Source organism: Acipenser ruthenus, chromosome 56 (assembly GCF_902713425.1).
Source record: "Acipenser ruthenus chromosome 56, fAciRut3.2 maternal haplotype, whole genome shotgun sequence".
NCBI lineage: Eukaryota > Metazoa > Chordata > Actinopteri > Acipenseriformes > Acipenseridae > Acipenser > Acipenser ruthenus.
The window spans coordinates 3,448,809-3,466,378 of NC_081244.1; the positions used below are offsets into that span (position 1 = coordinate 3,448,809).

Sequence of the window (17,570 nt, forward strand, 5' to 3'; positions counted from 1 at the left end):
ACAGGTTGTTCCTTATTTTTAACATTGTCTTTTTTCAACAGACACGCTTCTCTGTTTAAGACCAGTCTGTGTTGCTTTACTTCTGATCTGTTCTTTGTTAATTTTAAAACACTTTGTCTTTTAAATATACACACGTCTCTGTTTAAAGCCATCCTGTGTTGCTTCCTTCTGTATCGGGGCTATATACATCTGGACATGTAGCCTTTACATGTGTTAACAATTCACATTCCTCCCTTTTTTTCAAATTTGTTTTTCATTTTAAGTAACTGCATTGCAACCTTATTTTTACCATTTACTGCAACGATTCGCCATTGGTTGTGTCACACGACCCGTTTCTTGCCTTCGAACAAACATACCTGACTTCTATTATATGGAAACTATAATAAGATCCAAAATGGAAAATTACCTACATGGTAACAGTATCTTAGGAGACAGTCAGCATGGTTTTAGGAAAGGGAGATCGTGTCTAACTAACCTGCTTGAGTTTTCTTTGAGGATGCAACATCGACAATGGATAATTGCAAAGCATATGACATGGTTTATTTAGATTTCCAGAAAGCTTTTGACGAAGTCCTACATAAAAGATGAATTCGTAAACTGAAGGGAGTAGGGATTCAAGGAAATCCATGCACATGGATTAGGGAGTGGTTAAAATGTAGAAAACAAAGTGCTGATTAGAGGAGAAACCTCAAAATGGAGCGAGGTAACCAGTGGTGTACCACAGGAATCAGTATTAGGTCCTCTGCTATTCCTAATCTATATTAATGACTTTGATTCTAGTATAGTAATCAAACTTGTTAAATTTGCAGATGACACAAAAATAGAAGGAGTGGTAAACACTTGCAACAGCAAAGGTCATTCAAAATGAAGAACATTCAGAACTGGACAGACACATGGGAAATTACATTTAATAGTGAAAGTGTTACAAATACCATATGGGAGATACTGAAATTGAAGAAGGAATCTATGAAAAAGACCTAGGAGTTTATGTTGACTCAGAAATGTCTTCATCTAAACAATGGGAAGCTATAAAATAGGCCAACAAGATGCTCGGATATATTATGAAAAGTGTTGGTTCCAGACCCTCACAATTCTCTGTGTAAAAAAAGTGCCTCCTATTTGAAATCAAGGGAAGTAATGTTAAAACTGTACAATGCGGGCTCCCGAGTGGCACATCCAGTAAAAGCACTCTCTAGAGTGCAGGATGCGCTCTATAGCATGGACGTCGCGAGTTCGAGTCCAGGCTATTCCACAGCCGACCGTGGACGGGAGCTTCCAGGGGGCAGCGCTCAATTGGCCGAGCGTCGCCCAGGGGGAGGGAGGGTTAGGTCGGCAAGGGTGTCCTCAGCGCACCAGCGACCCCTGTAGTCTGGCCGGGCGCCTGCGGGCTTGCCTGTAAGCTGCCCAGAGCTGCGTTGTCCTCCGGCGCTGTAGCTCTGAGGCGGCTGCACGGTGAGTTCGCAGGACAGCGTGTGTTCATCTTCGCCCCTCCCTAGTCAGCGCAGGGGTGGTAGCGGTGAGCTGAGCCTAAAAAAAACAAATTGGGCATTTCAAATTGGGGAGAAAATAATAAAAACTAATTGGCAACGACTAAATTAAAAAAAAAAAAAAACAAAAAAAAACCCTGTACAATGCATTAGTAAGACCTCATCTAGAATATTGTGTTCAGTTCTGGTCACCTCGCTACAAAAAGGATATTGCTGCTCTATAAAGAGTGCATGTCATATGCATACAGGCTAAAAGAATTGAATCTAGTCAGTCTTGAACAAAGAAGACTACGCGGCGTTCTGATTCAAGCATTGAAAATTCTAAAATGTTTTGACAATGTCGAGCTAGGGGACTTTTTCAACCTTAAAGAAACAAGGACCAGGGGTCACAAGTGGAGATTAGATAAAGGGGCATTCAGAACAGAAAACAGGAGTCACTTTTTTACACAGAGAATTGAGGGTCTGGAACCAACTCCCCAGTAATGTTGTTGAAGCTGACACCCTGGGATACTTCAAGAAGCTGCTTGATGAGATTCTGGGATCAATAAGCTACTAACATCTGTTCCTTGTTAATTTTAAAACACTGTCTTCGTTTTCAAGCTTGCTTTATTTTTTCAGAACTTTACATATTTTTACTAATTTTAATTTCAAATTTTTTTGCAGTTTAATTTGTTTTTACCATTTTCAAGCTTGCTTTATTTTTCAACACTATACATTTTGTTTTCCCTCAATTTCAAGCTAGTTTCTTTTTTCAGCACTTTATACTCTTTTTGTTTTCACCCATTTTACTGCTCATTTTATTTTTCATAAAATAAATAGAACAAAACAAACTGTGTACCTGTTTAACGTTTTTCAACCATTTTATTTTACTGCTCCTTTAATTTGTCAACACTTTGTATATTTTTGTTTTTCCCATTTTACTAATTTTTATTTTTCTGAAATAAAGAACATAAATTGTATACCCATCTGTAACAGGACGAGCAGCCCTGTACGGATTTATTTATTTTTACAACGAGGTTTACCCCCTCCGCCCCTGTATTTTTTTTTTTTTTTTGTATTTGTTGTGTATTTTTTATTATTATTATTATTATTATTATTATTATTATTATTATTATTATTATTATTATTATTATTATTATTATTATTATTATTATTATTATTATTATTATTATTATTATTATTATTATTATTATTTAGAAAGCTCGTGCAGAAGGTGGGCAGCAGTGTGGAGTAGTGGTTAGGGCTCTGGACTCTTGACCGGAGGGTTGTGGGTTCAATCCCCAGTGGGGGACACTGCTGTTGTACCCTTGAGCAAGGTACTTTACCTAGATTGCTCCAGTAAAAACCCAACTGTATAAATGGGTAATTGTATGTAAAAATAATGTGATATCTGTATAATGTGAAAAAATGTATAATGTGATATCTTGTAACAATTGTAAGTCGCCCTGGATAAGGGCGTCTGCTAAGAAATAAATAATAATAAAGACGGCGAAGCGCCGCGGGTTTTGTTATTGTTTATTGTATTTATAGATGACGGCGTAGCCGTTTGTTTGTTTGTTTGTTTTTGTATTAAGTAGCGTGGCTGGGAAGCCCCCACACAGTAATTAGAAAGCTCGTGCAGAAGGTGGCCATCTCCCGAATTAATTAGGTGATTTAATTTGTTGCTAATCGGGAGATGGTCACCTGTATAAAAAGCCTGCAGCTCTCCAGCTCGGGGTGGGGTGTATGAGAGATTGGAGAGAGCGAGAGGAACGAGACGGAACGAAACTTAAATTTATAATAGGCATAGGAACAGTGAAGGCAATCTGCCCAGCCTGACCTGTGTTATTTATATTTTCTGTGCGTGATTTGTTTTATTTAAAATATTTATTTTTGCTCTGTGAGCAAGTTTCTTTTCGTTCAAACCTTTGTTATTTTTTTAATTTAAATAAAACGGCGGCCAGCCGCGTCTTTCTTTTTGAAACTGCAGTATTGGTGTAAGTTTATTTACGTTCCTGTTTCTGTCTGACGTCACCTTGTCGCACCATGTTTTCAAACTTTTTATTTTTCTAAAGTTTTTTTCTTTTTTTTTTTTTTTAAAAAAAGCCCATGTATTCCCCTTGTTTTTCCCCATTTCACAGATCCATTTATGTTTCTGAAATAACACATATAGCACAAATTAAATGATACCCCAAACCTTTGTAGTTTATCACATTAACATGGGGAATTAAACAATCATGGGATGTGGTTTCCCTATAGAAACCACACACTCTTCAACCACAGAATCATCTTTTAATCCATTGAGCCTTCATAATATTAGTTATCCTTCCTGGTGTATTGTTTAACCTTGTTTTTGATTCTGGGATTATTATTATTACTATTATTATTATTATTATTATTATTATTGAAGTGTGTATATATTAGCTCAAAGAGCCAGCTGCCCAACGTTTCGATATGTTGTACATATCTTTCTCAAGGGAGCCTGTGTTTGAATCAAAACATTGGAGGTATTTATAGGTTTTTGACGGCATGACAACTACTTGTTATTGTTTACATTCAAATTCATGATTTATTCTTACATGATGTAATGGTGTTCTATATATTGTGACATCATTTTTACTTCTATCTTTGAATCTGTATTAATTCTAAGTAACACTACTTTATATAAACTTATATTTTTATTATATCATGCAATGCTGGCTCTGAGGATCTGTCTAGATTTGGCCTCCTCAGCGCATCAGTATGCACAACTTTTGAATGAATTTTGTTTATTTAAATGTTATATATTTATTGAAGTTAATTAGTTCATTCTTTTCTGTTGAGTCCCGCTGGCATAATCGTGTTCAGTCTATTTATCCATTTACTTTCTTTTATTCTTCTATATGTCACATTGTCTAATTTGAGCTGTTCTAATACTACAAACTTTACATCATTTATGTCATGTCCCTGACTGGTGAAGTGCTGTACTATTGGTTCATTCATTTTTTTATTTATTTCTAATTAATGAAAGGTGGTTCTGAATTCTTTTATATAAAGTAGTTCCAGTCTCTCCAACATATTTGATTTCATCACATTTTTCACAGGCTATTCCATAAACAACATTGCTATTTTTACAGTAGGTATTAGTTTTTAGTGGATATGTGGTGTTCTTGTGTTTAATTATATTTTTACTTTTGTCTATGTATTTACACACTTTACATCTACTAGTGCATATGTTCGTATAACCTATTTTGTCAATTATTCTTTTATGTTTACTGTGAACTAAAATATCACCTAAATTAGCTTCTCTTTTGAATGCTACAACTGGGGCCTTAAGAAATACTTTTTTTTTAATTTTTCTGAATTATGTAGAATCCGCAAGTGTTTCCAAACTATTTTAGAAATATTGGGCAAAAGTTTAGAGTAAGTCATTATTAATGGGACTCTTTTGACCTTTTTATCTCTATTTTTATAATCTAGTAGATCATCTCTTTTTAGTTTATCCACTTTTCTTAACTCCGTCTCTATAATTCTTTCTTTGTATCCTCTTTTTTTAAGATTTGTTTTTAATACATTTCTTTGTTTTACATAGTCACTTTCTTTTGAGCAAATTCTTCGTATTCTTATTCCTAGACCCTTTGGGATTGCCCTTTTAGTGTGTATCGGATGTGTGTTGGATACAGTTCCACAATTTTATGATGTAATCTGAACAGTTTTGATCGAAGGGGGAATTCCACACGTGAATCAGGTCTTTTAATAGCACACTGTGTTCATTTCACTGTCGAATAATCTAATTAATTAATACATGTTGAAAACGATTAGTGAATAAACAATCAGTTTATGTATTCATCTACTTCTAATTTTTTAAAAAAAATGTATTTCAATATTCTATGTCATTTCCACACTCCTATATTTATTTTTACAGTTCCACGTCAGTTTTTTTTACATCTTTTGACTTTAACACAACTGGAATGCCGGAGCAACATGTAAAAGGCACTGTTGAAATGTAACAGCTGAAAATGTGGAATATGAAATGCAAATGTGGTAACGTGGAAATAAATTAAATGGTTAATTAATAAAGATTTATTCATGTATTATTTCATGTATTTATATTTATATTTTATTTATTTATGGCAAAAAAATGTCCTCGTTTCATTTCAACATTAGAGAAATGAAAGTGTGGGATAAAGTTTTCATTCCTATGCTTTCAGTTTCGTTTTTTAGAAAAGCTTAGTGTTCTGTGAACAGCAACCTGAGCAGCGTTGGAAGGCTCGGAGTACGGAAATCTGGATTAAATAACCTATTTGTGTTATAGGTTTGAGCTAAAGGTATGTTAATACTGCAGAAACGGGTTTTGTGTTTTAAAATTTAAAACAACGTACAGTAATAACAAGGTGATTATGTTTAAGAAATAAGGAAGTAGGCGACGTTATAAATATTGTGTGGCAGTTGCTTCGCAGTGTACTTACTACAACATCGAAGCCTGAATGTCTTACAGTTACAATTAAAATAAATTACGACAAAATTACAAATGTCTGAATAAATAAGCACACATAATATGATATAACTGCATTGTTTCTAAATGTGTAGCCTGTGTATGTGAACACTTTAAATTGTAATAAAGTCGGTGTTTGTGTAGCCTACTGCAAGCGGTAATGCAAATACGTTTTTTAAGATACAGTGAAGGTCTATTATATATATTCCTGAAACACGTTTTTATTGGTGCCTGTATGAAAATTTACCAAAACACGAATTACATTTTAGAATTATCCCAGAGTCATCTGTTGCTAGGGAGAACTGTGCTGAGCAGGTTGGTGTCGTTGGTTTTACTACACGATACTTGAAATGATGAACAAACGAGCAGTTTCTTAGTACTTGATTTTTAGACGTTAGATAATGTCAGGTTGTTTGTAGATATAAAGTTAATTTAAAAACTACTAACACACACACAAAAAAACTTTAACTTACAAGTCATGTGTTTCTTTTCTTTTGGAAATGTGTGGTGTAGTTTGGCTATAATGGGTCGTGCCTTAATATTTATTGACGGTATTAACTAATGTCTATTTATTTATTTCTTCATTAATACAGTTATGTAATGTATTTTTTTTTTATCTATATGTACATTAATTGCCACACTTTTAAATGAACACTTTGTTTTTTAAACGTAAAAGTCAAAGTGGTAATGTAGAAATAATATAGTAATATGGAAATGAATGGAAGAACAAACAAAAAATGAATTTAAAAAATAGATAAATAAAATAAATTACTAAAAAACATCTATTTTCTGTTCTGAAAATAGTATTTATAATAATTTAGTAATTGGTTACAATAGAGATGTTGTCTACTTATTTATTTTACCCAGTAGACAGACTGAAGTGTTGATCTACTAGGGCAGCATCATACCATACCAATATTATTAACAATATAAAAAGAACAGCATTGTAGCCCTACATCCTTTTTACCAATCTTTGGCCACCATTAATACAACAGGCCTTGATATTCCATTTTGTTTCGTGAATGGTTCAGCACACAAGCTCCTCCCTGCTATTGAACTGAGCACAAATATAAAAACTCTCCAGTCATGTTTAAGATCGATTGTTTCCTCAGTGGTTGCTAGGTAGGCAATGTTGTGTAGGTGTGCAACTGTAATGTACACCTTGAAAGAAAGTAAAAGCAAACAGTCAAGTATAAGAAACCTCCGATCACGTGTACAGTACGTTCATGTCCGTCTATTAGCGGTTGCTGGAGAGAACAGTATTATGCAGGTTTCTATCTAGGGGAATTGGATGAACTCTGATAGTGACCGCGATGTCTTAAATAAATACATTGTGGAGGGCTCCAATATAATAGCACCCTATAATCGCCAATCATTTAAAAGCTGCCTTGCCTTTTCTGTTGATGTCGATTACATTGAAAGGGATTTGCCAACTAAAGAAAACAAACGTTTACCTGGAGACACAAAGGTGACATTCACTCTTTACACAACACTTGTCAGTTCAGTCAAGAAGAACTTAGGCAAGCTTAAAGACACTTTAAAGCATTTATTAAAAACATGTATTTTGATGCCTTAGCCAAACATTTCACTTACAACTTTGTGTTTGTTTTCTAGATCATGGCACAATTGAGACAGCTGTTTGTTGCATTTTTACTGTGTGGTGCAGCAGGTATGTACCTATTGGTGTTAAATCTGCAGTGTGCCAGGCACTTCTGAATGAATGCGTGTGCATGTGTGTGTGTGTGTGTTATTGAATTTGAGTGTATAGTTTAACTTTTAATATGTTTAAAGTTTTACACAAATCATGAGAAGCTCTTAAAATTGGTAATAGTATGATAAATAAACTAAATAATTGATTAAATACAATACAATTGTTGGCCCTGATACTACAGTGGAATGATAAACTGTAATGTATTAATGTAGCGCATCACTTTAGTTACCTAAACAGTAAATGTATGGTAAACTAAAATCTAATTTTTATTTATTGTATTTTTTTTTTAATACACTTTGATGTAGTGGCTGTAAAATGAATCCAGTAATAATGTTTTTTTTTTAAATTTATTTATTTATTCTCGTACACCTAAATGCTACTTTGTCCATTGCATGCTTGGATCTGTAGTTATTTTCTTTGAACGCATTTTAAAGCTCCTCCAGAACTACATATTGTGCTGAATTTGGAGGTTCACACAACTTTTAAGTGGAAAATTGAGTTTCCTTGCTATGGATTTGTGATAGTCTGCAAATCAGTGTGTTGTTTACTTAAACCCCAAATCAGCCCATTTGAGTGCCTGAGTACATGACTGTGTGCAATTTGAGTATGAAATCCCTCACAACAGAGATGTAGTTGAGGAGGGTTTGTATATGAGGAAAACTGCTTCTCTAATTCTGTCCGGGAGGGAGATTGACAGTTCAGATCCCTTCTGTCTCGGTCACACACACTTCAATGTTTGGATATACATCGAAATGCTTATTATATTGTGATGGAAATCAACGTTCACATTATTCAGCAGAAGTTACTGCGAGTATCAGATTATGGAGATATATCAATGTCTCTGACTGCACATCCTCCATCTATGTCAAATTTATTTTTACATGTATCTTGACAACATAAGAGGTTTTTCCATCAGTTCTTTTTTTTACTTTACTATGCTTACCCAATGACATCTACTGTCGGTGACTCTTCGTTGCCATTTCTTACTCTATACTCCTCTGAATATACTGTTGATCCTTGTTTTGTTCTCATTAGAGTCCAGTTTGCTCTGTGAGAGGAATGTGGAGGGGAAACCGTACAGCACTGTCACCTTCACCTGTCACCTGGGCGGGGGCCGTCCCCAAGATATCGTTGCTGTGACCTGGAAGAAAGGCGATGACATTGTTGCTCAGGTAAAACAGCAGCCCACTGTACTGCCCACACTCTGTTGGATTTCATCCAATCACAGTTCTAAAACCCCCTTCCAAGTGTGTCCACCTGCAGGCCATTATATTGGTGCTGCTAGGTCACCAATATTGGTCACATTGAAACAACAGATCATGTTTACCGGATTTCATAGTCTAAAGTGCTGGGAAGTTTCATTGAGTGACTAGATGTTATTGAACTGTTGCCAGTGAGCCATGGGATGCCTAATTTATGAGTATGTGACAGACATCTTGAGATTCATCATTGGAGACTGAGCATAAACAAACAGGTACTGAGCTGGCCTCATCACATTGGTTACCTTTCTAATTCTTCCTGGGGTCTGACTCGATTACAGTACATGAAAAAATACTTTCCAAGCTTGACCATGCGTCCTGCATCTTTGAGACAGGACCAGGTTAAGGCTAAGTCTGACTTGGATTAGAACAGTAATTGTTAATATCGATAATCATGATCATTTTTTTGCAGCAATAATTTTATCGCGTCGAAAAATTATTGATAATCATAATTATTGTCCATGACCCAATGAAGCAGGAAGGGGCTTCTGCATTGAGCAGTAAGCGGCACTGAACTGTTTGTGTGAGGCGCAAAACATTGAGCACTGCATACATTGGGAAGTGAAGTATTGATTTTAAACAATATGCTTTGGCTTTTAACTTTGTCATGGTTTCATTTTGATAATTGTTGTACACTGGTAAAGCATGACTGGTTTTCTAACATAAAAAACACAAATGTTGTTTGTAAAAAAATAAATAATAAGCTAGCTCACTGTAAAATTATGTAGAAAAGTGGATCTTTTGACTGTTAAACATTGCAAAAATAAAACAACCATATGGCACACCTATAATATAGCCCTAACAACTGTGTTGCTTCTTTATTTTAAACTACAGTAAAGACATGAGTACTGTACTGCATCCTTTGCACCGCATGGGGAAAAAGCAGTGGGAGCTCAGCACCCTCGTGTATGTGTGTATATACAGTGCCTTGCGAAAGTATTCGGCCCCCTTGAACTTTGCGACCTTTTGCCACATTTCAGGCTTCAAACACAAAGATATGAAACTGTAATTTTTTGTGAAGAATCAACAACAAGTGGGACACAATCATGAAGTGGAACGAAATTCATTGGATATTTCAAACTTTTTTAACAAATAAAAAACTGAAAAATTGGGCGTGCAAAATTATTCAGCCCCCTTAAGTTAATACTTTGTAGCGCCACCTTTTGCTGCGATTACAGCTGTAAGTCGCTTGGGGTATGTCTCTATCAGTTTTGCACATCGAGAGACTGAAATTTTTGCCCATTCCTCCTTGCAAAACAGCTCGAGCTCAGTGAGGTTGGATGGAGAGCATTTGTGAACAGCAGTTTTCAGTTCTTTCCACAGATTCTCGATTGGATTCAGGTCTGGACTTTGACTTGGCCATTCTAACACCTGGATATGTTTATTTGTGAACCATTCCATTGTAGATTTTGCTTTATGTTTTGGATCATTGTCTTGTTGGAAGACAAATCTCCGTCCCAGTCTCAGGTCTTTTGCAGACTCCATCAGGTTTTCTTCCAGAATGGTCCTGTATTTGGCTCCATCCATCTTCCCATCAATTTTAACCATCTTCCCTGTCCCTGCTGAAGAAAAGCAGGCCCAAACCATGATGCTGCCACCACCATGTTTGACAGTGGGGATGGTGTGTTCAGGGTGATGAGCTGTGTTGCTTTTACGCCAAACATAACGTTTTGCATTGTTGCCAAAAAGTTCGATTTTGGTTTCATCTGACCAGAGCACCTTCTTCCACATGTTTGGTGTGTCTCCCAGGTGGCTTGTGGCAAACTGTAAATTACACTTTTTATGGATATCTTTAAGAAATGGCTTTCTTCTTGCCACTCTTCCATAAAGGCCAGATTTGTGCAGTATACGACTGATTGTTGTCCTATGGACAGAGTCTCCCACCTCAGCTGTAGATCTCTGCAGTTCATCCAGAGTGATCATGGGCCTCTTGGCTGCATCTCTGATCAGTCTTCTCCTTGTATGAGCTGAAAGTTTAGAGGGACGGCCAGGTCTTGGTAGATTTGCAGTGGTCTGATACTCCTTCCATTTCAATATTATCGCTTGCACAGTGCTCCTTGGGATGTTTAAAGCTTGGGAAATCTTTTTGTATCCAAATCCGGCTTTAAACTTCTCCACAACAGTATCTCGGACCTGCCTGGTGTGTTCCTTGTTCTTCATGATGCTCTCTGCGCTTTAAACGGACCTCTGAGACTATCACAGTGCAGGTGCATTTATACGGAGACTTGATTACACACAGGTGGATTCTATTTATCATCATTAGTCATTTAGGTCAACATTGGATCATTCAGAGATCCTCACTGAACTTCTGGAAAGAGTTTGCTGCACTGAAAGTAAAGGGGCTGAATAATTTTGCACGCCCAATTTTTCAGTTTTTTATTTGTTAAAGTTTGAAATATCCAATAAATTTCGTTCCACTTCATGATTGTGTCCCACTTGTTGTTGATTCTTCACAAAAAATTACAGTTTCATATCTTTATGTTTGAAGCCTGAAATGTGGCAAAAGGTCACAAATTTCAAGGGGGCCGAATACTTTCGCAAGGCACTGTATTAATTTCTTAGCAGACACTGTTGGCACACTTTATTTCTTTTTAGCAATATGGACTTCTGTTAATATGGGGCATTATTGTAAAATAAATTACAGTGCATGGTGGCACACTGTCGTATTCATTTCCACGGTTCATTACGCTGCTAGGAACTGTAACCGACTAAGCATGAAACGGTACTTCAGTGTGGACGCTTTGAGCTGGATTAATTAGAACGGTTTCGAGTACCGTTCTCCAGATCGGTTATGTAGTGTGGACAGGGCCTTAGACTGGTGGTGGTCATGCTGCTCAAGTATAAATTACAATAATTATTATTTATTCAGCCGATAATTACGATTATCATGATAATTTACAGATGATAATCGATATCTGAAAATTTAATTATCGTCCAAACCCAAGTCTGACCCTGTTGTGAAGCCCTGAGTTATCACTCTGAAATAGGTCCATATCACAATGCTATGTACCAACCCAGTTTACCATGTTTAGAGTTTGAACTTACCAGATATCTACCTAAAAAGAAGTGAACCTGTCCTGAAATCTGATCAGAGGACAATAGGCCTTATCTTCCTTGCCATTCTGAATTTGATCATTAATGAATACTATGAACTGAGCTACCTGAGATCTGACCAGAAGGTCAGTTGCTAATGTATCTTTTGTCTTCAGGCTGTCTCGGGGAAACAAAGGTGGAAGCGAGAAGTAGCAGGAGATCCAAGAGCAGAGCTCATTGAGGAAGAGCTTCAGAAAGGAGACGTATCTCTGCACCTCAAAGATGTTGATTACGCAGACCAGGGCTCCTATCATTGCACAGTCGCCACACGCTCCAGGAAATGGGAGGGCGTTGTCAAGCTGTCTGTCGAGGGTGAGTCTGTACTGTCTCCCGGTCTGTCTCCTTTATTCCAGAATTCAACTTTTAAACTATGCAATGGCTAATCAAGCAGCAGTTACTGACCATGGTGGCAATAAAAGCTATTTGAGATTAAAAATCAAATAAAGAAATCAATGCGACACAACATGGTTTATGCTTTGATAATGGCACTCCAAGGAATTGTGAGTTTTAAGAAATGTATCTAAGTTAAGTAATGCAATTACTAAGGCTGTGCGGTTAACCCGATTTTGTCGGTTCGGTTTAAATTTTTGAGAAAAAACGAAACCGAGTTGGAGCATTAAAACCGTGTCTGTTTCCCGACATTTTTTACCATACCCGAAAATGTCTGACAATGCTAGCAGCACCCCTCCCGCAGCTAAACATAGGTTTAGTTTTCAAATATTTAATACAGGTTGATAAACAATTGTTCACTTGCAAAATACAGAAATTACAGAAATACAAGTAACTTAAAAAGATATTTACAAGCTTGACACAAAACAGAATTTGAAACCCTGTGTAACGAAGAAAAGCGAAACGTTGAAGTCGAAGAAGACGTGCCACAGACCACTCCACAGGTAACTATCGTACAACTCCAGATCTAGACCTAAAAGTATACTGGATGAATACCAATTGCAATATGTACAATATTAATAACATTTGCCAAGATGAATTTTGGTATATTGGTATATTGTTGCAGTGCATTACAAACAATGTACTGACTGAATGAACAGCTGATCAATTTTTTCTGGTGTGATCGGAAGAGGAATTGAAAGCACATTTTATTTTAATTCACTGTCAAAAAACTGACCTATGTGACTGGCCCATTCATTTCGGGGTGCCGGAGGTTACGCACATATTACTCGGGCACTGTAAAAGCTTGTTTAAGTACAGACCTGGGACTTTCCAAAGACGTATTCAGTGCGTGTGTGCGGTACTCCTAGCCGGAACTACGATCGCCTGAAGTTAAGCCTCTCATCATATGACAGAGTTCACAGCTTAGGTTTCATTTTGAGTCGACTGCTCAGTCATGTAGCAGCTACACTGAATGGGGCGATCTCGTCGGAAAGCTTAGAATCTCAGCTTTCCAGCAATACCAGCAATAAGATTGTTTTTAAATAAAGATAAAGTTTTTTTTTTAAATGATTAGCAGGGAAATGTTCAGGTTGAACAGTGACAGATATGTCGGTGTCAAATTGTTGCCCAAAACAGTGACATTTTTTTTTATTTTAAATGATGAGTCTTTTAGTCATTGAAGGATGTGTTTATTGTATTGTTAGTGTCTGTGACTGATTTGTTCTAAGTTATGCAAATAATTTTTGTATAATTCATTTTATTACAACTATTTGTATATGATCAAAACTTGCAGTTGCATTTGATTATTTTCGTTAAAAATGTTAAGAAAAATATAACCTCTTTGTTGTCTTGTTAAACCAAGAACCGAACCGACAACCGAGCTTTTAAAAGTGAAACCGAACCGAAACTGAACTGAAATTTCCATAACCGCACAGCCCTAGCAATTACATTGTACCCAACCTGCTTTTTCATACCATCATTATACCATTATACCATTATATTCCAGTGCTACTATAGTAAGTAGTAAGCACCTGGCTCCTATGATTTCCTTTTTTTGTACATTTTCATGCTTGGTTTGTTTTCTGTAAATAACAAAATACTTCTCCCCCTCTTACCCAATCAGAGCCTGAGGTACCCCAAGTGGTCTTCGACCCAGAGACCAGCATCTTTACCTGTATTTCGACTGGCTGGTATCGTGAGCCTGAGGTCCAGTGGACCAATGAGAAAGGAGAGAACCTGACTGAGCTGTCAGAGACAGCACCAGCAGAGCAGAAGGGTGGAGTGTACAGAGTGAGGTCTGTTCTGAGAGCCAGTGATCTTCACCAGCATTACATCTGCAAAGTCAAAGAGGGGAAGATGGAGAAAGCAATCAGGAATATCATCACAGGTATGTGCACACACCATTATTACTATTACTAGTACAAATAAGAATAACGAATTAGACAAGCTCACCGTGAAACACGTTTTTATTTGAAATATCTTACCAAATACATTGTTAAGTGTGATGAATCAGAAACAGTAAACTGTACCAGTACATAATTAAGTGCATACACCTTTCAATAGCATGACAGAAAAACTATTTTATTTCTCAATATCATTAACTGTATTTGGCACTCAGGTAATTCACTGTAAAGGCTTGTGCTGTGGATTTGTTTTACATTCACTTCTTTTCTCAATTTGTTAACAGCTGGAAAGACAGAGCTCTAGACCTCTTTCACAGGTATTGTATTTTTTTTTATCTCACTTGTCTTCTTACTGGAAGCCCACGAACATAAACAGTGGTCCCAGTTTTTACTGAAGTTGCAACAAGATCATAACATTATTAAAGGGGGGAGGGTCTGAAATTGTTGCTTAACAATACCATTAATATTAACAGGGATATGAACATTACTGCCCTCAGATTGATAAACCTGACTATCAGAGGACCTGGTCTGTTGGTGTTTGTTTAAATGTTGTTTGTAATGTCAGTAGGTCAGTCAATAAATTGCAGCAGTATTTAGGTCTGGTTTAGAATATTAAAAAATAATAATAAAACTGAACCCTAGAATCAATGAAAGTTTTCCATAGTTTTCCAAGTTTTTGATAGTACCCTGGGTTTGTATCCGTAAATCACACATCACATAGGCAAAGAAAATAAACTCAGACTTAAGCATTAGTTAACACCCTACTACCTACTCTGTCAAAAGATGGTTCATTCTGCTTGATTTCTAGTAATCAAATTTAAGTTTAATGCCCTCTCTAAATAAGAGGTAAAACAGGGAAAACCCTGTTCTAAAAATAAATCAATACATTTAATCAGCAGGGCTTACTACCGCCCTGCTACAGCATGATTCTTTAGTGATTTTGACCATTCTTCAACGCAAAATTGTTCCAGTTCATTCAAATTCAGAGAACTTCTCTTGTCCACAGATTCTCAATTGGATTTAGATCGGGACTTTGACTAGGCCATTCCAGAACATTGATTTTATTCTTCTTTAACCATTCTGAAGTAGATTTTGATGTGTGCTTTGAATCGTTGTCGTGTTGGAATGTCCATTTGCACTTTAAACCAAGTTTGTAGCGGAGGGTTTCAGATGATTGGCCAATATCTTTTTGTATGCTATGGAATCCATTTTACCATGTTGTGGCAGGGTAGCTGAGTCGTCTGACTTCAGGCCAGAAGGAGGAAGGTAAACACACACCAGGCAAGTACTGCAGTTAAAGTAAATGACGCGGCGCGTCTTTTTATTTTTAAATAACAAAAATAAAATAAATATTTAAACAAAAACACTGCTCACAGAGCAAAAATAAATCAGTAAACAAAAACAAGTCACGCACACAAAATAAACAATAAATGATCCAGGTCAGGCTGGGCAGTAGCTTTCACTGATCCTGGAGTTATTTTTAAGTTTCGTTTTCACTCTCTCTTGTTTCTCTCGCTCTCTCCGCTCCTAAAACACCCACACAGAGTGCAGCGAGCTGCAGGCTTTTATAAAAGGTGACCATCTCCCGATTAGCAACAAAATTAATCACTTAATTAATTCAGGAGATGGCCACCTTCTGCACGATTTTATTAATTATTCCTGGCAGAGGACGAGCACCAATCTCGCCTCTGCCAGAAAAACGTTTTAAAAATAAACAAAACCGCACAGCGTTTCGCCGTCATATTTACATACAATAATAAATCGTAAAACAAAACAAATACAAAACACACTGCACAGGGGCGGAGGGGGACTCTGTTCTAAAATAAAATAAACAAATCAATGTACAGGGCTGCTCGCCCTGTTACACATGCATTGGAACTAAATTTCCTCTGCCATTAGAGGAAAATAGCCCCATAGAAGGATATTACCACCTCCATGCTTGACAGTAGGCATCATGTTCTTTTCTTTGTACGGCTCACCTGACTTTCTCCAAACATAACGACTACCAGCGTGACCAAATAGCTTGATTCTTCCACAAAACCTTTGACCTTTGACCAGAACTCATATCCATCATTTAAATGCTGTTTTGCAAACTTTAAGCGATTATCTTTGTGACGTTTTCCTAAGAGTGGAATGCAATACTCGACCTATGGTTGAAATGGAAACCCCAGTCCCACTTGCAGCCAATTCACTTTGAATATCTTTGGCAGTCAATCTCGGATTGTTATTAACCTTCCTCACAATTCTTCTACGTGTTCTTGGTGAAAGAACATTCTTTCTTCCAGACCGAGGGAGCGTTGTGACAGTACCATTAGTCTTGTACTTCTTGATAATAGAAACAATAGTTGAAATTGGGTTACTCAGATGCTTGGAAATCTTCTTGTATCTTATATATATATATATATATATATATATATATATATATATATATATATATATATATATATAATCATTATCATTAATAATCTTTAACATTTTTCTTTTTTTTAACAGGAAGAAGACGCTTGCTGTAGCTGTGTTAGAATGAGCTTTATTTGATATTATAATAAATCACTGCTTTGTACAGGGGTGGGCAATTCCGGTCCTGAGTAGATTCAATTCATTTAGCCTGTCTGCATACGATATGCCTTTTACACCCGGGATAATTCTGGTTTCTCTTCTTTGCACTCTTTCTAGAGCAGCAATATTGTTTTTGTAACGAGGTGACCAGAACAACACAATATTCGAGATGAGGTCTTACTAATACATTGTAAAGTTTTAACATTACTTCCCTTGATTTAAATTCAACACTTTTCACTCTATATCCGCACATCTTGTTGGCATTTTTTATACCTTCCCATAGTCTAGATGAAGACATTTCTGAGTCAACATAAACTCCTAGGTCTTTTTCATAGATTCCTTCTTCAATTTCAGTATCTCCCATATGATATTTATAATGCACATTTTTATTGCCTGCGTGCAGTACCTTACAGTTTTCTCTATTAAATGTCATTTGCCATGTGTCTGCCCAGTTCTGAATGCTGTCTAGATCATTTTGAATGACCTTTGCTGCTGCAACAGTGTTTGCCTCTCCTCCTATTTTTGTGTGGTCTGCAAATTTAACAAGTTTGCTTACTATACCAGAATCTAAATCATTAATGTACATTAGGAATAGCAGAGGGCCTAATACTGATCCCTGTGCTACAGCACTGGTTACCTCGCTCCATTTTGAGGTTTCTCATCTAATCAGTACTTTCTGTTTTCTACAGTTTGAGAATTAATCTTTTATGCGGG

General features: G+C 36.5%; 1 protein-coding gene across 1 annotated transcript; it reads left to right on the forward strand.

Moving 5' to 3' along the window:
* Positions 1 to 5,658: 5,658 nt before the first annotated feature.
* On the forward strand, positions 5,659 to 17,297 carry LOC117404372 (butyrophilin subfamily 1 member A1-like). The gene is made up of 7 exons (XM_034007231.2): positions 5,659 to 5,773; positions 7,555 to 7,609; positions 8,687 to 8,823; positions 12,120 to 12,315; positions 14,018 to 14,281; positions 14,582 to 14,614; positions 16,791 to 17,297. The coding sequence occupies exons 2-6, from the start codon at positions 7,558 to 7,560 to the stop codon at positions 14,599 to 14,601; spliced, it is 669 nt and encodes a 222-aa protein (XP_033863122.1). The 5' UTR covers positions 5,659 to 5,773; positions 7,555 to 7,557; the 3' UTR covers positions 14,602 to 14,614; positions 16,791 to 17,297.
* Positions 17,298 to 17,570: the final 273 nt, after the last annotated feature.

What these genes read in the sequence shown, in the direction of transcription:
- LOC117404372 (XM_034007231.2), top strand. Translation starts at nt 7,558, where the DNA reads ATGGCACAATTGAGACAGCTGTTTGTTGCATTTTTACTGTGTGGTGCA. An exon ending in TGTCAAGCTGTCTGTCGAGG is followed by an intron (nt 12,316 to 14,017) that starts GTGAGTCTGTAC and finishes TTACCCAATCAG; the next exon opens with AGCCTGAGGTACCCCAAGTG. An exon ending in AATCAGGAATATCATCACAG is followed by an intron (nt 14,282 to 14,581) that starts GTATGTGCACAC and finishes ATTTGTTAACAG; the next exon opens with CTGGAAAGACAGAGCTCTAG.